This window comes from Bemisia tabaci, chromosome 1, assembly GCF_918797505.1.
Source record: "Bemisia tabaci chromosome 1, PGI_BMITA_v3".
NCBI lineage: Eukaryota > Metazoa > Arthropoda > Insecta > Hemiptera > Aleyrodidae > Bemisia > Bemisia tabaci.
In genome coordinates this window covers 17,038,838-17,062,301 of record NC_092793.1, presented here as the reverse complement: position 1 = coordinate 17,062,301, position 23,464 = coordinate 17,038,838, and the positions used below count along the sequence as shown (strand labels likewise).

At 35.9% G+C, this 23,464-nt stretch overlaps 2 protein-coding genes across 3 annotated transcripts; one reads left to right on the top strand and one right to left on the bottom strand.

Moving 5' to 3' along the window:
* Positions 1-291: 291 nt before the first annotated feature.
* LOC109038205 (mortality factor 4-like protein 1) lies at positions 292-14,791 on the bottom strand. Of its 2 annotated transcripts, XM_019053193.2 has the most exons (11): positions 14,525-14,791; positions 13,642-13,762; positions 12,030-12,125; positions 11,227-11,324; positions 10,509-10,630; positions 9,826-9,927; positions 8,192-8,283; positions 7,666-7,768; positions 5,470-5,539; positions 4,881-4,965; positions 292-3,497 (listed from the first exon to the last, which is right to left on the bottom strand). In XM_019053193.2, exons 1-11 carry the CDS (start codon positions 14,586-14,588, stop codon positions 3,419-3,421), a joined length of 1,032 nt encoding a protein of 343 aa, XP_018908738.1. In that variant the 5' UTR covers positions 14,589-14,791; the 3' UTR covers positions 292-3,418. The 2 variants fall into 2 exon arrangements, with proteins under 2 accessions (XP_018908738.1, XP_072153353.1); XM_072297252.1 differs by lacking the exons at positions 12,030-12,125; positions 13,642-13,762; positions 14,525-14,791 and adding an exon at positions 11,600-11,820.
* Positions 14,792-14,856: 65 nt separating this feature from the next.
* LOC109038196 (spindle apparatus coiled-coil protein 1 spindly) lies at positions 14,857-22,973 on the top strand. The gene is made up of 7 exons (XM_019053182.2): positions 14,857-15,050; positions 15,791-15,961; positions 16,967-17,116; positions 18,338-18,517; positions 19,755-19,964; positions 20,765-20,857; positions 21,548-22,973. Exons 1-7 carry the CDS (start codon positions 15,024-15,026, stop codon positions 22,091-22,093), a joined length of 1,377 nt encoding a protein of 458 aa, XP_018908727.2. The 5' UTR covers positions 14,857-15,023; the 3' UTR covers positions 22,094-22,973.
* Positions 22,974-23,464: the final 491 nt, after the last annotated feature.

The window sequence follows — 23,464 nt, the reverse complement described above, 5'->3', positions numbered from 1 at the left end:
ATCAGTTGCTGGCAGTTTCATTCATTTCTGGCGTGAGAGGCAAATAGATTGCATTGTAGGCCAAAAATACAAGCCCTGAACAAAGAAGATTGAAACTTAAAATCTCTTATTCTGAAAATGACTGTTTGTGCTGCAAATTTGAAATTTGGAAAAGTTTAAAAATGACCCAGCTAAGATGGGATGACAAAAATTGAGCCTGGTTAAATTTTATTTGGTACAGAATAATGGAAGAAAACATTCTTTACACTTACTGTAAGGGTATCAATTGAGAAAAAAGAAAAATGAAAAGAATAATTATCATGCATTCATTTATTGCACAATGAATGAGCTGTTGCACTCAGGTGGTTTTTGAAATGCACACTTCTCCACCGTTAAAACATGTCCTGATCATAAAAAATAAAAAATTATATTTAAGATCGATCATTTTTAATTAATATACAGGGGACAAAGCAAGAAATAAAACACTAAGAAGTTACAGTTAGGCCATTTTAAAATATTTCATAGGCAACGACTAACAATCCTTAAAATTTTCCTTGCGGAAAGACCTATCTACACAGGTCAGCCATCGTGCAATTTTTTGAAATTCACTTCCCCGCCCGGCCTCAACTCGGCCACAACCAAGTGTGACAGCACATCAGCTGCTCTCTTAAGAAATACATTGCAAACAGACAGTTCTACGTCACAGCGCAGTTAAGTTCCAATACTCGTCCATGGGAATGACTGACTTGGGTGGATTGATCTTGCCTTGAGGTATGCTACCTAATATTACAAGAAAAAGACTGAAATAAGTAATTATGTATTATCAACGGTGACACTGCAGAAAAGTTTATCTAGGGCTGAAGAACAATATGTACTGCTGATTGACAATTTTGTTGAAAATGAATTAGTGACTTTGCCACATTCTACAGTATAAAATACACAAGTTGATGTCTCTAGTTTTTTCTAATCCTGCATGGGAGCACTGTAATGACGGTGTGATGTATAAAAAAAATTGCAAACCTTACAAACTGACTGATAGACTAATTAACCTAGAAATTACAAAAAAATGGTGAAGTTTTCTCTTTATCCTGTATAATCGCCAACTTGCAGATTGGCAGCATTGTTTCTTTGCCATCGTTATCTTGTTTGGGGTATTTCAAAATCTAAGCTCCCATTTTATTTCATCAAAGAGAAACAAACCAACGCCATTGCTTGAAATTTTTACAGAATAATCTTCACACAGGGAAGAAAAATCAGAAAAATTATTAAGAAGCGATTTTAGTAATTTTCATTTAAAAAATTAAGTAAGGCAAAAAGTCTGTAAAGTCACAAACCGTTCAGGCATTCCCGCAGTTTCACCATTCATTTGTAGGTAAATAAAAATGAACATGAAAATGTAAAAAAACACGATGGGTTGAATTCTCTATTAATTAGATACAAATATTGCTGGATGGGAGAATTGGGAGATGGTGGTTTTGATATCAAACATTCTCACAGAGCTAACATCGAAAATATTTTCTGAACACAACTAAAATCCATCCCATTTAGTCGCATCAAGCAAAAAAAGAAGACAAGAAGAAATAAGGGTGGTTGCAAATCCAGTAAGTTTGAAATTTACGCTTCCCTCCTTTCCTCTCTGTTAAAAGGGAGAATATTGTCATGAAAAGAAATTAAATTTCCCCATCAGAATAATTACTTGTACCTTGGACTACAATCTAGGATTTAATTTTTTAAATCCATTCATATGATGATGAATATGTAACTTAGTCAAATATGAAAAGAAGTTTTCAAACTAAAAACATGTTTCGTTCTATTGTCACCCAGTTTGAGATGGAAATAATTAGTGGCAGTTATGGTTTATTACCAAACCATTAAATATAAGAAAGAATTGACTTTTAGATTCATCTGTGAAGTAATGTTAAAAATAAATTTAAAAAAATAAACGAATGAAAATAATATTCTAATACAATTGTGCCATACTTGATATAAAATCATTCTTTGACATTCTTATAAATCATTACAGGTTGCGGAGCGTCAGTAAGCCCTTTGAGAGGGGCCTCCATACATGTATGTAAAATCGTGCCCAAGGAGAAGATTAATTGAGAGTTAGAGTCATTCTATTTTTCGGTGCATACTCGTTTGCGTGATGGCATAGTAAGTAACAGAGGACATTCTTCAAGAAGCTAATATAAACCGACAGTGAAACAGCAAAAACGTGTTTGCAATGCTCCATACTTGCTGTCATGATTCATTTATTAAATGGAGAAATATTGAAGGTCATTTTTTGAAAACTTCCCTCAAATTTCCTCCCTGTGTGAAAAATATTCTAAAACAATTTCAAGCAAAAATGTTGGTAAGTTCTACTTTGATTAATTAAATGGGATTGCAGGTTATAAAACGCCGCAAACAAAATATAAGATTTTGGAGTTTCACTGTAGATACATTGTTTCATTTGATAAAATATGTGAAAAAATGATGAAAGCTCTCTATGGCAAACTTCCAAACAAACTGAGAGAGCAAATTCAATTGAGAAGGGCAAGATATTTTTTTCAGCAAATGCCTTAAAAATTGATACATTTTTATGTCAGACTACAGAGAAAAAAAAAAATTGACAAGAAATGCCCAAAAAACTCTAGAAATTTACAAACAGTTGGCTTTGCCTAAAGAATAACAATTACAAAGTTGCTTGAGAGAAGTAACTTTTCATACTTTTAGAAAAGGAGGATGTAGGTATCTCTTCTCAAAAACTTTATAAGAGTAAGGTTTAAAAAATGGTTAAAAAGCTGACCACGGGAAAAGTCAGCCTGCTTATCCTAGAAATGAGAAAATTGGAGATGCAGTGTTGAGCAAATCATTCTTACATTTTATGTGACTGTAGTGCCTTTCCTTCAATACTTCATAAGAGTTGGACTAATTTTAATAAGGAAGGCAAGAGGATAAATAAGATGGTGAAAAAATTAAGGGTCCTAAACTTTAAAATTTACTTGCTAGATGAGATCTAAGTTTTATGCAGGTTCAAAATAATAATGGTTCCCTAAAATGAATGAGGAAATTCAACAAAACTACCTTCACAGAAGTAGCTATTTTAAGAGATCTCCGGTCAAAGAATAATAAAAGTCTTTTTTCTTCAAATTAACAAAACTAGAGTCACAGATATTGAAATCACAGTCTTCAAAATTTTTTCAGTGACTAAAAAATATTTCATTTTCATTTTCCCTACTCATATTCTCATATCCCACTTCAATGTAACACATACTGCGTTGAGATCTCTTAAAACAAACAAAGATGGGTAAAATTAGATTTACAATGAACTTGAAGACCTCGATTAAGTTTTAAAACTAACTTGCTTAAAAATGTAAGTTCCAGAATATCCGGAGGCAGGCATGACATGAGCTCTATGAGAGCAGGACTAGGTGGAATCGGACACAAGACGAACTTATCATGTAGCGATACGTTGACTTTCTGATAACACATAATCATCTCTGTTGAACAGGGAAGCACTGTTTTTAACCAAGTATCTGAAAATGAAAAAAAAATAATAGATGTAAATTTGGGCATTGAATATGGCATTGGCATTCCATTTTAAAATCATGATTTGGATGAGGTGTTCTTTATTTGTACAATTGAATTAGCTCTGTTGATTCATAAAACTGTTCCTGATATGTCAAAATTGCTTTGAATTTTATCAAAAGGAATTCTCAGAAGAGGAAAAGCTAGTGAGCCCAATCAATGTATAATTAGCTGAATTGCTTAAAATGCAGACTGCCTGTGATTATTATCAAAAATTAGGCATATCAAATAATTAAAAAAAGATGTGTGAAAATGAATCTTCGTGACAGCTGAGGACAAAAAAATAGACAATTGAAAGAGAGGAGCAGCAGAACTAAAATCTGTTCTTTGCAAAGTAGCTGCATCAAACCTCAAACTTTGATTCCTCGTGTGATCAGTTTCTGTAATCCATGCTGACAGGAATTATTTCTGTTTGTAAAAATCCTGGTTAGCTATGTTCTTAGCATTTCCAAAGTGGCTTTTGGAGCTGGATCCGGAGTTCCTTTTAACACCAAAAAATTTCTGCCCGAAAAGCGCCAAATTCGGTAAGATGTCCTAAAGTCTGATTTTTTCGGAGCTTATAAATTGCTGAGAGTTGACTTGATATCAAAATTTAAAACTGAAATTCGTTAAATTTTCCATAGAATCAATGCTATACATTTCTTTTCTCTAGGCGAAATTAAACAGGCAAAAAAGAAAATAGGCATTTCACGCCATAAATTTTGATCCTGCAAAAAAATGCAGGGACCAATATTGTTCCAAATGCATTTTTTAGAAAAAAATATGCTGATATTAACCGTACTGAAGTTGGGGAAAAGTTAAAATTTGAGCGGCCCCCCTGCCCCCCAGGGATCTCAGACTTTTGAGGTCTATGTCTAAATTGAATAGCTATAGGGTGGTGATGAATCCCTGAGAGTTTCATGCATTCTTCCAGAAGTGCAGGGGGGCAAATTTCTTGCCTTTTTATTTTTTGAAGCAGCGTCTCACATTGCTGTCTACATAAGAGTGTGACTTTCCCTAATTTCTTTGCATAAAACACACAGTTCACAGTTTCCTTTGCTAAACGTAATGAGCTTAGCAGTTTCCCAGGGAAAAAATAACGCATTTAACAGTTTCATTCATAAGAAATGGAGTTGCCTTTACATTTTTCCCCCATTCCAGGGGCCTTTATATTTAAGAAACTCATTTTCAGCAGCCTTCACATTTTTATCTCAACCGAATACAACCGGATCAGTCCTTCAGTTGCGGAAGTTTGGCATCCCTGCAGAAGTGCACGATTCTTGTGCCATTTTCCAGTTATTGGCCCCAATATTAGGAAAAAAAATTAAAATGGATGGATAAATCAAACTTACTTTCCAAATTCATTGAAAAAGACGGTCAGAGATTGAACACTCCTTTCATCTAATGTAGTGTAAGCTAGAGCGGCTCCAATTTTCACTGCGGGCGAAAATAAACAAAAAAAAGTCTAAGTATCTCTATCAATTAGATAGCAGCCTGTGAAACCACTTATAATCTATTTATCTAGGAAATGTATTGGATTTCAAACGAGAATACCAGAATAGAAAAGGATGATAATCTATAAAAAAATTGCTCATCTGCGAGTAGATTTTTTTGCGAACATCTTCTGAACAAATTCATGTATGATGGAGGTAGACTTTTGTTTTTTCACGAGTTGGAGGTTAGATTTTACACATCAATAAATGCTAAATATAAAAGTTAGGAGTTCATTTCAGTGATTTTTGTTGCTTGAATTTGTACCTTGTCAAGTGGTCTATTCCCTGGACCTGGGGCAAAACTGAACCTTGAAGGTTTTTTTGAAACATTCCTGTTTTTTCACTTTTTTTCTTACCCTCTGAGCTATGAAACTCAGTGGGATCTCAAAAAAGTTGAGAGAATCTACTAGTGAATGCATAAAAAATGACAAATAAGATTAGCACATACCAAAAAGACGGAGCAAATGAATAGCACCGTAGATTTGACACATCGGTGTGTCAGGATGCTTCTGCAGAATCTAAAAAAAGGAGAGTAGAACATGGTATTAGAAGTATAGACTCGCTAAGACAATCAGACTATTAGATAAATACAGAGTTAAATACATATAGACGTAATGAATACATTTTGCAATTAGAAACTGCTATTTCTGGTTCATTCATTAAAGCATCTACCTGCATGGGGAAATTAATGGACCATTTCAGCAGTGAAACTCCCGAAACATTTATCTCATTTGCAGAGTTTTAAAATACTTCTACTTAATGTTTTAAAGGACAGCAAATCAACATCATTTCTCAAAGTTTTTACAGAAGTTTTTTTGCACTGAGAAGGAAAAACCAAGGCAGATTTTAAGAGCTACTGTTGAGAAGTTTTCCATGTAAAAATGAAGTATTAAAAGAAGCCTACAATGCCGCAAATCAAGATATGTGGGGTGTGGAAGTTTCATCAACAATTTGTCGTTTTGATAGAGAGCCAGAAATAGTAGTCCCTCATTGCAAAATGTAGTTCAAGTGGTTTAAGGACCATGCGATTGTATCAATAACACTCCCAAAAGATCCACTAGTGGTGCTGAAATAACAACACTGTGTCACAGATTCAGACTTTAGTCACAGCTTAGAAAGGTCCTGTTCCCTGATTTCATACTGGGCGCTAAAAGTGAAAAAATAGTACAGCACTGGAATACTGCTACAAAAATGATCATTGAGTGAGTATGTGGTGATCAGAGAAATACTCTCCGGAGTTTCCGTAACATTTCGGGCCAGAGCGAAAGGAAGGATCGCACCTGTCCTTTTCCGCTAGAAAACGCTTGTTTTTCTGGTGACAGGGGAATGTGCTGATTCAGCTATCCCCACAGATGGCCAGCAACACTCCGGAGGCAACGAAGATCCCTGGTCGCGACAGCAAATTCAGGTTGGCGAGAGCTTCTGTGGTGCAAGGAGCTCGATCCTCAAGATAGGCGTTTGGTTTTTTGTCGATTGAGTCGGTTATTGTCGGAAGCCAGGAATTGAGTCCATTAGTGTCTCTCTTATTTATTTTTCTTTTCTTTTGTTCATAGTTTGATCTTACTTAGACCGTCCCCCCTTTTGTTTCTTTTGATACGCATTGTTTCCTTTTTTTTTGTAACGGGGTGTCCCCCCTACCCCTTCACTTTTCAAAATTTTAGCCTGCCAAGTAGCGCTAGTGGTCGCGTGGCGGCTCTTAGCACTACTCGGCTCCCCACTCTTCGCTTGGATTTCGTTCTTCGACCTCGGTGTACGTGCTGCTGTTCGGTCTTCTCGTTTTTACGGCAGATTCCCTTTCCTTTGTCAAAAATGTAAGTCAGATTTAGTCTGCCCTGACGGGGGGGCTAAACCTGTCAACTTAGCTTTCTTTATTTTGTGTTTTTATTCGTTTGTTGAGTTTGTTCCGACATCGCTTGTCAGCTCTATTCCTTGTCCTGTTCGCCTTCATCAGTATTTACTCGTGTTCTTCTTTTATCTCAAAACCCCTGTTTTGATGGACTTTTCTTCCCAGCCGGGAGAGGAAAGGTTCCATTTTTATTAAAACTTCCCCTGTAATCTCAGTTAGTGAGTTAATTATTTTTCGCCTTCTTTAGTTATATATTTTATTTCCATACAAATATTCCTCCCTCTCTTCTCACCTCTTTTCTTTTCTTTGACTAAAAGCAAGAGGTGCAGTCTGGCCGTTAACTCGATTGGTCTAGCCAATCAGCTCTTTTCAGCTCATTTCTACAGTCACCATTACAATACATGTGAGCCTCTAGAACTCACAATTTCTTGCCAAAATCACCACAATCAGATTGCTGCGTTCGCACATCATATTGAATGAAAAAAAAAAACAATCTGGTGATGAACAAGTCAATCAGACAAAGAAATGCTGTTCCTCAATGGTTAAAGGACAACTTTCTCCATTATTTTCAATGCTTATAGGAAGGATTAAGGCTGAGGTAAATGTTTTCCTTCATTTTATCCACAGGAAGAAAACAAAAAAATGAATGAACACTGCACTTTTCTATGAGGCAATAGCAAGTAGAGGTATATCCTGGAATCTGCTACATTTAAGTGGAGGGGGGGGGAGGTGTAGACTCAAATTGTAGGGATGGTTTTGATGAAAAACCGGAGGATATACATATGTCAATTGACAAACCTGATTGTATTGCGGCCTTTCAAACTTGTACAGGAGCTGCGAGCTCAACATTATGTTGAAATATTCTTTGACTCCATTGGATAGAGTTCCAATGGTCACTTCTCTATGAACAGACAAGAAGACAAAGAGAGGTAAAACTTTTGAACAAGAAAAGAAAGGAAAGCGATATTAATGAAAGAACATCTCAAGAGAGTGAAGGAAAAAACGTTTTTAGGTGAGTAGCTGCAAGGCTTTACTGAGTGGAGGAACATAAATCTGGAGTGAGAATCAGAGAAAACAATTAATGAATCAAGGTTTCTGAATTGAGCATTAAAAAAAGTAAATTTGGATTTAACACTTTGGCTGCACTAAAATTTCAGTAGAAGAATAAAAACATAAATTATACAAATAAATTATAATGCAGCAACATTTAAGGTTTTGATAATGGCTGAATTTCTTGATTGTTAACTGTGCTTATGGGAGAAACATAAAATTCCTGTAAAGGTACTTTTCTTCTGATAGGATCAAAATAGGAGTAAGTACTCACTTTTTGGCATTATTTCCACGGCTGTTCAGTTTATATTTTTTGTAGTCATCTATGATTTGATCAACCGTAACTCGAGCTGGTAGATTCAGCCACTGGAATAAAGGTCAAACACCAATTTATATGCATCAACTTCGTTTGCTAAAATTATTACTCTAGTAACATGCATGGTTGTTTAGTCATGGTTGTTTGGTAAGAGATTTTCACTTCAAGTGTCATAAAAAAGGACAAGAAAAGTCCTTTTTTTCTTCTTTTTTTTCTGTTGTTTACTACTTCAAATATCACACAAATGGTGATCCTCCTCTTCCACTTAGAGCTCCGCCCCCTCCGTCCCTACTATGTGCCAGCCCGAGACAACCGTTGTTTGAGACCATCAAACTCAGGTCGCCTAGCCGGGAATCGAACCTGGGACCTCCTGATAGACGCATTTAGTGGTCACGTTTCGGAGCGATATTGCTGGTTCAATATCTTGAAAATCGAAATGTGCCCCCACAAACAAACATAACCTCCGAAACGAACAATTGATGAATGAATGCTAAAACTAGCTTAAAACTAAAACATTAATCCGTGGTACCGTAAAATTATGAAAGCTGGTCATTTTCCAAATCGTTTGAGACCACATTCACAAGAATTGATAATATAATAAGCTCGTGACATAATACTCAGTCTTCGGACGAACGTTGTGTTCTTTTGTTGGGGCACATTTCGACTTTTGAGATATTGAAATTAAAGCAAGATGTGATGTCACACTAGATGCGTCTATTATAGAGCCAGCGCTACAACCACTACACCACAGAAGGCCTACACCAGAACAGACCTGGGTACGTAATTTTTAAAATAAAAAGATTAATGCTTGAAGTACAAAATAAGAATTTCTTATGATCATAAATCTTATAGGTAAAGCAGGACAAATGTCCATAAAGAGAATAAAGACCTTTTGCAGATTTAGTATGCGATTACAGACTGAGTTCATCAGGTCATAATGACTTACTACATAACAGAATGATGCAAAAGAGAAAATGAGATCATAAGATCATAGCTGGAACGGGAAAGTCAAGTGAGTTTATCAATGATTAACTCACCTGACTTCCCAGTTCAGACTACAGCTGGACTGAAAGAGAAGTAGTGGTAAAAACAATACGCAAAATAATCAACCTCAAGCAGCGTTCGGAGAGCGGATTCAATCAAATCTAGCAAAAGTCTGAAAATGGTTGAGCTCACTTGTTGACAAGGAGATTTGGTGTGCTTGTTTCTCCACTGTTTCTTTCGACTGTTTAACAGTTTCTTGCAAGACTGTAGTAACAGTCTCATATTTAGTTTCAAGACACAAAGAAACATCAATTTAATTCAGCTAAAATATTAAAAAATACATCCAGCGAGAGAGATTAACTAGGCAGATCAGGGGTGCTGAATCTCCTAAAATTTGAGCAATCGATTATGGGTCACTTCTTTTCCATCTGTACTTCCCCCTTATGATGATTCAAAGAAAAATTTTGTAGAGAAATTTGAAAAAAAAGAAAAGAAAGGATTAATATCACATAATTAAATAGACTTATGACATGATTCATGGAACTGCAAGAAAATTTGAACAAAATTATTTCAACTAAAATATTTAAATATACCTAGACAAAGCGTACCTTTCGTTGGAGGACTATGTAATCCCAGTCGTCAACGAGCCAAGGCTTCAGTTCATCCGGTAACTTAATTTTTATCTCTATTCTGGTTGAATATTGTTCTTCCTGGAACAAAAAGGTAATGATACAGAGATTTTTAGCATTTTGAGTACAGGAGTATTTGATCAATGTTCAATAACCAATTCGATGAATCTACAGGTGCTTTGTCGACAAATAATACATTCTTTGATTCAGTAGCTCCTACAATAATAAATAAGTTTACTAATGATTCACTTCATAACTTATGTTCTCATTGCATTTTGATAACGTATGGGTAAAAGTAATTATGAGCTGAAATATTCATATGTTTTCTCCGACCTAGAATCCAAAACTGAAAATAAAATTTAATCTGCCAGGACAGGAGCTCAGATTGATATGTACTTTACTTATAAGAAGCTTAGTGGAGAAAGAAAACTATCGATATACTTACCTCAATTCTAACTTAATGAGTATTAGTATCTTTCTTTCAAAATATGTCTGTAACAAGAGAATCTCACTGAACGAAAGTTTGAATTCAACGTAAATAGATAGTTCTACGGTTAGTGAAATATGGCAAATGATAAGCATTGTTTTTTTTATTTCCTGCAAACTTTTCAATTTGTGTTTTACGTTGTTGTTATGTACTCTAACAGGTGGAATAAACTTACTGTTTCAACAGCAGGATCAACTTTAGCAGCTCTTCGTTTTGAAGGTTGCTCACTGCAAGATTCTTGCGATGAGGAGATAGATGGTGCCACAGTTGCAGTATGCTTCCGTCGGTCTCCTTTTTCTGCAAACAGATAAGGATGAGGATAAGAGATCACTTTTAGAGATCTTATTTGAAAAATGGAAAACAGTGCACAAATCCTCATAAACAAAATTCAAAGTAAAATAAATATCATATCTTATCCATTTGCTACTACAGCCAGATTTATTTTCAAGATAAATAAGTGGCAATATGTACAAAACTGGACCTTCGTCCAAAAAAAATTTAAAAATTGGATTAACATAAATCAACAATTAAAGTAAATATGTTAATTAAATAGGAGGAAAGATGTTGATCTTTTACCTCTCGTGTAAGGGTTAGTAAAAAATAAAGAGGAATTTAAGATCTCGAAGTTGATATTAGCCATTCCCTGGGATAGAGCTTGGATCTACCTAAAAATGAAATAAATTGTAAAGCCAATCTTAAATTTTCAGGTGTGAAGAATTACACATTTTATTGAGAATCGGTTCAGAAAAAAACCTATCGATTAGATAAACTTTTGACCAGATAATCTTGCATAGGAACTGATAGTATCCCTGACTGACGTTTTGGAATGCGCCTGTTAGTATTCACTAATCTCTTACATTTTCAACTTGGAAAAAAAAATGATGAGAATGTACCTGATCTGTCATTAACTGGAGTTGAAGAACGGCTGTCTGAATTTTCTTTCAGTGGACAGTCTGGGCCTGCAATTTTTCTCGATTTTCTTTTATTTTTCCTAAAAAAAAAAAAATTAAAATCATTGCTTGAATAATATTAAGGATCAGGCATAGGTGACAATGTAATGAACACAGCGAAAGATTTAGGACTTCAAAATTCTTGAAAGGTATGAATACAGACACAGGGTAATTTGAAAGAAATTATAATTTTTCTACATGAATTTTGAATAATCTTTCCAGTCAGAAGAAAAAATAAATAAATAAAAGTTCAGATCAGAGTTAAAACAGAACTGTTTCCAAAGAGTAAATTTGAATTATTAATTTAAAACACTACTTGCTGCATAAAGCGTCCATGGCCACTGGCTTCTCACATTGTTCTTCAAAAGTCCTACTGTCAGACACTCTTGCTTGCTGAATTTTGTCATTAAACTGACTTGGCACCATATTTTTCAACAGAGTAAATAGAGAAATGAATATAAATTATAAAAATGGAACTTTGACAGAGAAAAATAAGATTGCTCATCCACAAGAAAAAAGCCTGAATGAAATAACTGCTAATTGAAACAATTTTTAAAATTGATTAAGACATGTGATACATAGACAAGACTTTTGAAAAATGGTGATAAAAATTTTGATTGCAATCTCCAGTTAAATTGGTCTGATAAATGTGGTTCTTGAGGAATTAAAGTTATAAAGTATGCTTTTTTGTGAGAAAATTTAGGCAAACTTGATACAGAAAGATTAGTAATGGTACAGTTACTTACGATTCAGCCTCTTGAGCAAGAATTAAATCTTTTTGCTTTTGGAGGTTTTGCTCATTAAATTTGAGCACACGATCTTCTGGCACCCATTCGTCCCAGCTTAAAAGAAACAAGTTAAGAGACAGTTAGTTGGGGGAGTGAAGACTCAGAGACATTATGTAATTGAAAGACTGGAACTTTGTTAAAAAAACAGCCAAATGCCAGAGATTTCTTATAGTTCTAAGATTTATTGCAGAATAGTACATTACTTGAAGACTGTGAAGGTTGAACTAAGAGATCACAATGACACTGCTGAGCCAGATTTTGTTTATTTTTTATTTTGCTTTACTTAATACTGTTCATTAAATAGTGTCAATATGTTAAATGATGTTTTTTGTTAATTGCAGCTTCCTAAAAACCCAACACATCAAAACAAGGGCAAAAATAAGCTCGATGTGTTATTTGGACTTTCTGCTTTTATTCCTGAAAATTTGGTGGCATTTGGAAAATTAACACCAGCAGCTGAAATTCACATGTAACAAAAGAGCCATGATTTTTCGAAGTATTTTTTACCAGGCCTTGCCTTGAGTTCTCCAAATTTTCTGATTGGTCTCAGAGTCCTGCCCTCCTGAGGAAGGTTATTAGAGCATCCTTTACCTCATGAATTTTTGCATACTTACATACTTTATCAAAAAAAAATCTTGGAATCTGGCACACAGTTTGAACCTACCTTAGTTACTCATTAGAAAGCCAGCATAATTTCTTACTTGTAGGCGCTTTTAGGATGCGTTGTATCTTGACAAAAAAAATGAGAATATTTAACACCCCTGAGAAAAAAGGGGTTTTCATTAGGGGTTTTTTTTTTATTTTAAAAAAGAGAAGTAATTTTGTAATACAAGACGATATTCATTGCCTTGATTATTTTATCTTGGAGGAATGAGAGAAATAAAAAATTCACCCCATCTACGAGTTGCCAGACTAAAAACAGGAGACAGTGGCTTTTTTGAAATGACCAAAAAGCCAAGTGGTAATGGTGCACTCTATAGCAGTTGTGTGGCTAAATGTAGTGGCTTGCTTGGATCTTAAGGATGTGCCACAAAGCTGTGTTCAATTTTTTTTTTTTTTTTTTTTTTTCATTATTCACTAATATTCTTTTGAGAAGTATTAATTTTTAATAATGAAATCAGGATTCATTAATCTGGCACCCAGGACTAAAGATATTAATAATCTTAGTCCTGAAAAAGTATGGAAGCATGCAAAAATTCATGAGGTAAAGGATGGTCTGGTAGCCTTCCTCAGGAGAGTAGGACTTAGAATCTAATTAGAGAATTTGGAGAACTCAGGGCGATGTTTCAATTCATGTTTTGAATTTGTGGCAATTTCTACATTAACTACTTTTCGAGGGCAGAAAATTTGAGGTACCTATCAAATCTTCTTGGTAAAGTTCTTTGTATCTTTTTAGGCATTCTTACAATGCTAAAAAATACAAAAAAAGTTGGAAATGATGTTAGATTAAATAATAATTCTTGCAGTTGATGATATTAAAGTATTCTATACTTATCAGCATTGACAAAATTTCGATATCTAAGACTTAAAGACTTCTAAAAAGAGTGAGGAAGAGGAAGAGTGATCAAACCTTTTGTTCCAACCAGAGTAATGAATTTTATATTCATAAGTAGATTTATCTTCATTATAAGTCAGCTCCAGACACTTTGCTTCATAAATTAAGGGTCCATGGAAGCAGAGTACTTTTTCACCTAGAAATAAATAACTAACATTTATTTTTTATGTTACAATAATTATTTATTTAATAACACAAAAATGATACAAAAAAATAAGTAATCTAGCAAGACCCAGCAATTAGCATAGCTGCTAGTGTGGTGGGCTGCGAAAGAAAAAACATGAAATTGAAAAAAATGAAGCAGCTCAAAGATTTAATTTTGCAAACTACAGCTGTTCGTCCCTGAAAAAATCTATACCTCATTCCTGAAGGATTGCAAATTAGAATAACTTGAAAAATGCATTTTAACTCTTGTGCAGAATGAAACAAAAAGGTGACCTTTCTTTGAGTTACTTCCATGAAAAATTCAACTGCAGAAAAACAAAATGAAGCTCTTCAGCTTAAAAAGAACGGGTGCTCTTTGGTGTTGGGCAGAATCTTTGCAAGCACTTGTCGACCTCCTGTGGTATAGTAGTTGTAGCGCTTGCTCTATGATTGGGAGGTTCTGGGTTCGAGACCCGGTCAGGTGACTCGAGCTTCATGGCCTCAAACAACGGTTACCTGGGGCTGGTTTGATTAGAGACGGAGGGGGATGGGGCTCTAGTGAAAGTAAAGCGCAGGATTATCCCTCTAGGGATACTTGAGGCGTAAAAAAAAAAAAAAAAACTCAAAAAGTAAACATTAGCACCTAGCCTCTTTTAAACATTGCCTTCAAAGAGTAAGGCTTGATACATACTGCCGGAAATGGTCGTAAAATTTGCATTATCGTAGGGTGTGGTTAAGAGAATGAAAATTTTACCTTCTGTGAAAAAGTTTTTGCCTATTTTATCATGCGACGATCCTGCGTCCTGTTTCTTCGACATCGTGAAGGAGCTCTTGCGGTAATAATGAGCGCATCAACCGACTTACGCCAATGAGGATCACAATATTGCAACTGAAACGGCAGATTAATGGAACAATAAACAGTTAAACATAAGAAAAATTTTCACATTATCAGCTCCAGCTTACCGACAGAAACTGAGCCGAACACATAAACATAACCTAACCTTACTTTCATTGTTGATGTTTGGGTTGAGAAGGGTTCCCCCGCCCTACCCCCGCCCCCCGCCCGGCCTCGGCCTTCATGGTTTCGTAGAAGGAAAAGTTCGTTACATTTCAAGGCAACATTTCGGTTTTCTCTTATCAGTACAGCGGCGACTGAAAACTATTTTATTTTTACCATCAATTATTATACTCTTCACAATTTATTTACCTCCTCTTATCAGATTCTTACCGTCTATATTTTCTCCCTCCACACAATGGACCTGAACGAAATGAGCAGGGAAGTAAGTACTTTTTTTATTTACATTGTCCTTTTAGATCTGAAGCACCCCGAACAACATGAAGCATTGCAGAAAAAGCGCTTCTCAAGCGAAAGCTTTACATGGAGAGCTTTAGAATCAAGTGCCTCAGAACCATTTTCTATTATTCAACTTTGTATGCTTTAGTTTCTCACGCCAACTGTCGGACGCAACATTATTTAAATTAAACATATCAACAATCACATAACTGGGTTTGCAGCGTCGCAGACTTCCTATCATACTTCTCGTTCATTGCTAGGGAATTGTTTTTCAATGAAGCCTCCAGCTGCAAGCAATCGCTGATTTAAATGGTTCGACTTCACAGAACAGACAGAAGCTGGAGTGCCCAACAGAAGTAAACTTGGCCTGATATTAGTATAAACTACAGGATAGAAATAATGGTTTTTCGCTGAAAATTTGATTTATAGACCAGAAATGGACACATGAAGGTTGAGCAGTTCATCAAAATGAACATTCACGTAAGTATGTTTTCTTTGTGGGAAATGATAAAAAAAGTCTGTCAAAAACAGACCCCTTGTTTTTCAAGACTTACAAGTAGGTACTCATTACAGTTACCTGCTGATATCTTCCTGCTAAACTTGATCCTAATGTTATCACTATCAAAAGTGAAAGTGAATGGTGATAGCAGTGAACTTGTTCTTGTTGTTACCATCAAGATTTTTTGCCACTGTGTGTACTACCTCTACAAATTTTTTGGTTTTCAGGAGCTGGCCCAGGAGCTACATACAAGCAGGATTAAACTAATGCAGCAACAAAAAATGATTGATGAATGCGCAGCTATTGAATCTGATTATCATGCTCTGGAATTGAAATACGATGAGTGTGAAAAAAATCTGCAAAAATTGGTGCGTGCTAAAGAGAAGGCTGATGAAGAGGTAATTAGATACTGCTTTGATAAAAATTTAGCTAAAAGTGCCATCACAGAGGAACTGGTCAGGGCAGGTGGAAAGTAGAGTTTGCACTTAATGTCAAAAATGTGACCAATTGAATGGTTAAATCTGCTTCAGATCTAGACTGTCTCGAGCTTGCCCACAAGACTCCGCAGATGCCAAATGCTAAGTAGGCATTGCATGTAACTCTAAAACCAATTTTTCCAAAAAAATTTGAATCGCACATTTTTGCCTCATTATTGGGACGTATGCACCTACAGTAAAAAAGGATGAGGTTATCATTGAAATAAAAAAATATAAAAAAAATTACCTACCTCCATTTTTGGGATATATGTATTTTCAAACATTCCCGTGACTGTTTCCTCCTTGTAGACTTCACCTTTGAATCATCTAAATTACTTATTCACTTCATGCAAAATCTGTTTTTGTTAATTTCTCTCAGATGACTCTTAGCCTCTCATCAGTATCCCTTATCTCAGGGAAAAGCGAAACGAGGGAGAGTCTCCCGTATTTTCCGCTAAACGTTCCTGAGGAATTTTTTTACCACATAAATTGAGAAATACTTCAGGTTAAAGAGTGGAAGAAAATAGGTGTTGAAAACCTATCTTCCACTTTCATCTGGAGGTGGAGAGGCCTATGAAGGCTGAAAGGCATCTTCAGGAAATTGAGAACAATGTATCTTGATCTTTTGCATTCCGGCAGTAAACTCTAAAAATTATGTCCCTTGATCCTGGTATTTTAAAATTACTGCTCCCATTTTATTTTTTGGGAGAGAGAAGAAGAGCCTGCTTTATGGCTCAAAATTTTTACAGAATTTTCTTTGAAGGGAGGAAGAAAAAAAACATTAAAAGTGCCTATGAACATTAATTAAATTTCCACTAAAAGATTGGAAACTTCCAATTTTTACCCTGCCTCGTAGCTTATTAGTAGAATACTTTGATGAAAGCCATCCTTTGTTTCGTTTCTTTGTATCATCCTCTTCTATTTCAGATTGAAACTTTAAGAGAAATGATCGAACAAGAACATATATTGAATGAAAAATTAACTGAAGAGTTGGAAAATTCCAAGAAACAAGCGAATGTTCCACCGTCTCCTTCTCCTGCTGGATGTAATTGCGATTCATTTATACTATCCCTCCAAGTGAGTAAATCATCTTTGCTTGTTTTTTCGTTTTCTTGTCTCTTGTTAATCATATAAGTATCCAATCGTCATGTCAGTCTTCAAATTATGAAGAAACGTACATATCCGTTTTACTTCCATTAGAGCCGCTTTCACATCGCTCTCTGACCCTAACACCTGATACCCAACTGCCACAGCACAGTGTCCTCCCACAGTCCTTCAGGAAGTTAGCACTGACGATTTTATTTAGAATGCCCTATTCCCTATCACTACCTTGTCCTTGAGCATCCCCTTTGTATCCTCTCAGGAGGAACCTAATTGGCAGCCTTTCTTCTGTCGTCCTGTTTACATGACCACACTGAACCAGCCATTGGGTCACGATGTCGAATACGATGTCATTTTCGACCTCCATGATCCAATGCACTCTATGAATACGCATCTGATATCTGTAAGAAATTTCTGTTGACCTCCTCCAGAAATCCATTTCTGTTGCTCTCAGCATATCCTGTGTCTGTTTCTTTAGTTGTGAAACTTCACATCTATGTATGCCAGAATACTTTTCACTTCAGTGATGTGAATTCTCTTCTTGTTCGTTTTCGGAATTCGTTGATCCCAGGTTACATTCAACATCGCTATAGCCTTCCTCCCCAGATTGTCTCTTTCCTCGATAGCTTAATCACAGCCTCAAGGGCAAGAAAAAAAAGTTATAATGACAGCACATATCTTTTTTCTTAAATAATTAGTCATTTCTGAAGACAAATAAACACAAGTAGGCAAAACACATGGTTGTATCAACTTTAATGTTGAACAGTATGCATATTTCACCAATTAAAAAGGCCATAAAAAATTGAAAACACAAGGGTAAATGCTTCATAAGCACAGTGTGTTAATGCCACCCACTTGTTACTTTGCATAGATGTGTTCAACTTTTCTTGTCTCTTCAAGTTGGATGTAGACTAAACTTTCCATTGAAGTTTTTTCACTCTCTTGTCTTGAAAGTGACAGTTTAAGCAATTCAAAATTTTTATTATTAAAGTATTATTATTCATCATTACTAAAATTATGATGTAGCCTGAAGATGTTGAGGAGTGTTGAAACGCTATTGCTGGACTTGGATTGATAGAAATAGAACAAAAGCTTTCTCTCTCTTAATTTCAGCTCCAAGCAACTCTCAATTTCAAATCTCTAATAGCTCAACATTGTTCCTAATCACTGATAAGAGGTATACATTTTATTTTTTAGCACAAAGTCAAAGAGATGGAAGAAGAACTGGACGCAATGAAGAATCATAATGCGGAACTAATAAAACAATATAGCGAATTGGAGGGTAATTACCAATCTACTGCGCATCAACTTGAGAACATGACCTCATTGTATGAATCCAAGAGAGAGGAGCTCCTAAACTCACGGCAGATGATAGAGGTAAAATTTTCTTTTGGTTTTTTCCTTATAGCAGCCTGACATTATTTATTACAAAATGCAAATTGAAAAATACATATTAAGAAGTATAAAAGATCCTAAAATGAAAGAAAACCGGGATGTCTAGAAATAATTATAATTTCATTTTCAAGGTACGGAACCTTAGGCGCGTCTAGACGCGGCGTCCTGGACGCGGCGTCCAGACGCCGATAAATCTGTCTAATGATTTTTGCGCGGGGGACGGCACCTTAGCGGTGAAGAGACGCTGCGGAAAAACGCCGATCGAGGACGCTCCGATCTGTCGCGAACAGATCGGAGCGAAGACGCCGAGAAATTCCGCTCAGTCCGCTGCCTTTCCTACCGATTTTTGAATGTGTTTAGTTCGACAAACCCACGAATCGATCACAAAGGCCGTGAATTGATCGACAAAAGCCGCGAATCGATCGAAAATTCCGTGAATCGATCGACAAGAGCCGTGGATCGACCGACCCACCCGTGAATCAATCGACAAAAGCCGTGGATAGATCGACAAACCTGTGAGTCTATCGACAAACCTGTGAATCGATCGACAAACCTATGAGTCGATCGACAAACCTGCGAATCGATCGACAAACCTATGAGTCGATCGACAAACCTGTGAGTTGATCGACAAACCCGTGAATCGATCGACCAAGTTGTGAATCGATCGAATTACGTCGATTGGTTCACGTTTTGGTTTTTCGATCGATTCATGTCGATTGACTAGATACCGGTTTTCCTTTTAATTGTCAATCATTTCTCGTCTATCGATCCACATTTTTTGTCGATCGAATCGACACCCGTTTTTTAGTAATTTGTCCATCGATTGGTGTCGATCGATTCACGTTTTTATTTTTCGGTCGATTTTTGTCGATCGAATCCACACCCTCCTAAAAAAAAGCGCGTACAGCCATTTTCGCGGCCCAGAGCATACTGTCCGATCAACGAAAATTCGAGAAATTGACGGCGGACTGGAAAAAAGTGGGAAGTGAGTTGTTTATGAGTCTCGATCTTGCAGTAACAGTGCCTCAAAGTTCCGAAACATCCCGGCTTTTTTTAAAAATGTTTTATCTTTTGTATTTCCTGCAGCCTTTCCCTTATTTAAGTTATTATTTTATCATGTGCCCTGGCTGTTTAAGTTATTCTTCACGCTTTTTCATGTTTTTCTTTCATGAGATCGTCAAGTTATTAACCCGTTATCCTCACCAATTTTTTTATGCAGAATTTAACGGAAGATAAAGTTCTTTTGGAAGCAGAGCTTAACCAACTCAGAGTGCCTGATGTCAATGTGAACCAGCGAGGTAATTCATTGTTTGCAGAGGTGGAAGACAAACGACAGAGCACAGCTAAAAATCTAGAGGTTATGAAGATCAAGTACAACAAATTAAGCCAAAAATACACTCAAGCTCATGAAGAGCTCAAGAAATTAAAGGTACCAATGTACTTATTTTATCAACATTTGACTATCTTTACTTTATCCAGTGGTTTATCTTGGTCTTTAAATTGAAAAACTAAAGCCAAAAAGGTACCTATTTAAATGTTTAATGTTATGTGCATCTCAATGAAAGCAATTGAATCTTGTAAATAAGTGATAATTACAATTCTAACTTCAGGAACAAATGTGCTTGAAGTCGTAATCATATGCAAATTGTAAATCTTCAAGGAAGAAAAATATCTTTCTCAAAGTCTCTCAAATCCAGGTTTATCAGGTATTAAAAATCAAGAATGTTGTCTCAATAAATTTTACAATAAAGGGTGCACAAGTGGATTGTAAAACTTCAAAATCTCGTATCTCGGTTTGTGTGTGTAGAAAATTCCATGAAAACTTCAAGGAATGATATTGATTCGTACACGTGTAAAAAATAAGGTGGGAGCAGAGATTCATAAATGCCACAAACGAGATACGTGGTTTGGGAATTTTACCATCAATAGCCAGTTGCACTCTGACTGCTTCATCCAAGAACATGAAACTGAAGTTAAAAGGATGTGAAAAGTGGAAGCTAAAATCATCCCTGCTGCTATGACTGGGAAAATGACAAGGGGAAAATGCTGTGTCTCAACGAAGGCAAGCTCTCTCTCCCCCCCCCCCCCCCCCCTGTTTTATATCATTGATTTAATTGATCAAGTTTTTCCAACTGTTGATATGACTACCATGTATTACATAGTTCAAAATGTGTAACCTGAATACTGGATAATTTGATTTTTTAACAATGGTATCTTATATGTTCCCAGGAAGAAAATATTGAGTTGCTGAACGAGGCAAGTAATGATAAAGTTCGACGTATTGAAGCAAAAATGATGGAATCTTACAGAACTAGGATTAAGGTAAGTGCAAGAGTGTTTTCTCTGCTAGGTAACTTCTTTTGTCTCAGGGTTAGTCCAATGAAAGCAAAAATTGAGAAGAAAGACTTTTCTAGAATCAGAATAATTGAAACAGTCATGTCAACTTTTCGGGAAAATCATCAAAGTTACCTCCTCTGATTCTTCAATGCTTCCGATTATTAATTTTGGACCAAAATCAGTACAGGCACAGAAAGCATTTTACAAATACAATGTCATGGATGATGAGAGGTGCCACAGTCAGGGTATACCGGGAAATGTCAGGGAAAATGAAGAAAGTGTCAGGAAAAAAATAGTTAAGTCATCTTTATTTGCTTTCTGGAATGGGTTTGACGTTTTGAACAACAGATTTTGCAAGAAAACTACATATCATAAATTAAGTCTTCTTAACTATCTGCGTATTTTCAATTGTCAGGGAGCTTTACCATAATGTGTTTAGATAGACAAAAGCTGGCCCATAGGAAAATAATTTTTTGAAGCAGGCCAGCTATCTTTGAGAAAAGAAAAATCCCATATCTTGGTCAAAAATTAATGTATGGATTTAAAACTTTTTTCGGCAAACTTGAGATCATGTTGAGTTCTCTTTTTCTACCGACACCATCTTTTGAAAATTCTGTTTATTTGTTGCTGTCTGATAGAAATTACTTAAAGTATTGTTTTTTTCTCTTTTTCCAGGATTTAGAAAAACAATTAGCTGTATACTCTAAACGTCCTGAGTCTCCAGTCATTCAAACAATCGATATACGTGACCTAGAAGTGGTCTCTGGAATGCTGGATCGAGCACGAAGTGACGCAGAGAGCCTCCGAGTAGAACTACTACGCAAAAGTCAGTCGGAACACGAGCAGGGTTTGCATTGTTATATGGCAGAGCGGAAACTGCGAATGTCTGAAACATCTATTAAAGCAAAAGAGAAGGAAATTGCAAAACTAAATGCACGCCTGAGTGAACTTGAGGAGACAGCAAAAGAGTACGAAAAGTTAAGAAGAGAAATTGAATCGGGTAACAAAGAAAATGGTGCCCCACAAGAGAGCAAAAAATCAACTAAATCCGTTCGCTTCTGTGCAAATGTTGTCAGTCAAGAAGGAGAATTGAACAAAGCAAAATTAGTTAGGCAGCCAAAAGTATTCAATCAAATGATTATGGCTCAAAAAGCACCAAATCATGTGTTACAGGTCAGTAATGAAGAAAAGAATAAAGATGCTTTGAAGAAAGCTGAATGAACGTCCATGAATCGCTTGGTATGCTGCTTAATTTTACTTGGGATAGCAATTAAGACCAAAGCAGGGTGTCCAGCAAACGATGAAACTGGAAATCAAGACCAATCCACCCAGGTCAGTCATTGCGCATCTTTTTGAGATTCGCTCCCCCGCCTGGCCCTATCTCGGCGGCACTCACTGCTACGTCACAATGGGTGCTCCCATTAGAAATACATTGCAGGCACTCAATACTACATCACTGCGTCACACAAAACTCATCCTTGGGAATGACTGACCTGTGTAGATTGGTCTTGCTGGAAATTACTAGAGACCAAATTGGTCAGGAATAATTAAGGGATATGTAAACTGGAAGAGAAGTAAATTCCTGTAAACAACTACGATTTTTTGCAAATCCTCGCAACATTTCAATGTGCTGTGTGTGCTCTCCTGGTCTACAAAAAATTACTAGAAAATAAAATTCCTCATTATTATGTACTGTGTAGCACTCTGCACTATGATATGTTTATTTTTGCGGGTTTTTTTTATTTTGGAAAAAAGGTGGATATGAAAAATCTAAGAGCCCAAGAAAACTTAAAAAATCAGGGAGAAAAAAAAGAACATTTTGCTGGACATCCTGACCAAAGTAAAGCGCTGAACCATCATTCTTTCCTTCTGTGATCAGTATATAAGCTACAATGAATTTTATAACTGTAGATTTTAATTTTATATGTTTATATTTTAATATGTTACATTGAATGTGAAATTTTAAATTTTTAAAGAGTTTCCTTTCTTTTTGTCTCCTGTAAATTAAGTTATATCCAATCTGTATTGAATTGTAAATGTATTGTAATATATTGCAATAAAATTCAGTATTTGCAAAAAATAAAAGACTGATTAGACCTGATGCCGACCAGTGATTTGAATTTATTTTAAGTATTCTTGAGGGACCATCTGGCATGGGCACCAATGTTCTGGCTCTCTTTGCCTTAGAAATTTATGTAAGCGGTTGACTGAAACCATCGAGTAAAGTTGTTTGCGAAACGATTGATTTGCTGAATTAAATCTATAGTAGGGAATCAAACATCAAAGTTGTGTCCATTTCTAAGAATCATTCCTCTGCTATAAAAAGACGTCAAAGAATGGATTTTAAAAGTTAGGTTTATCTACATTCTCTGTTTCTGTTACAGTCAGATATGACCACTCATTGTAGATCTGTATTCACCAGAATGCATCATGATACATACATTTTTGGAGTCTTTACGGACCAGTAGTAGCCATACATTGGTTTGAAGGCCGATTTTGGTGAAGAATGCTTGTTTCTTGGCAATGTATGAGAGCCACCCTATTGAACGGAGCTCTTTCATGCCGTAGGGATTTGAAATTTTAATAGTTTAT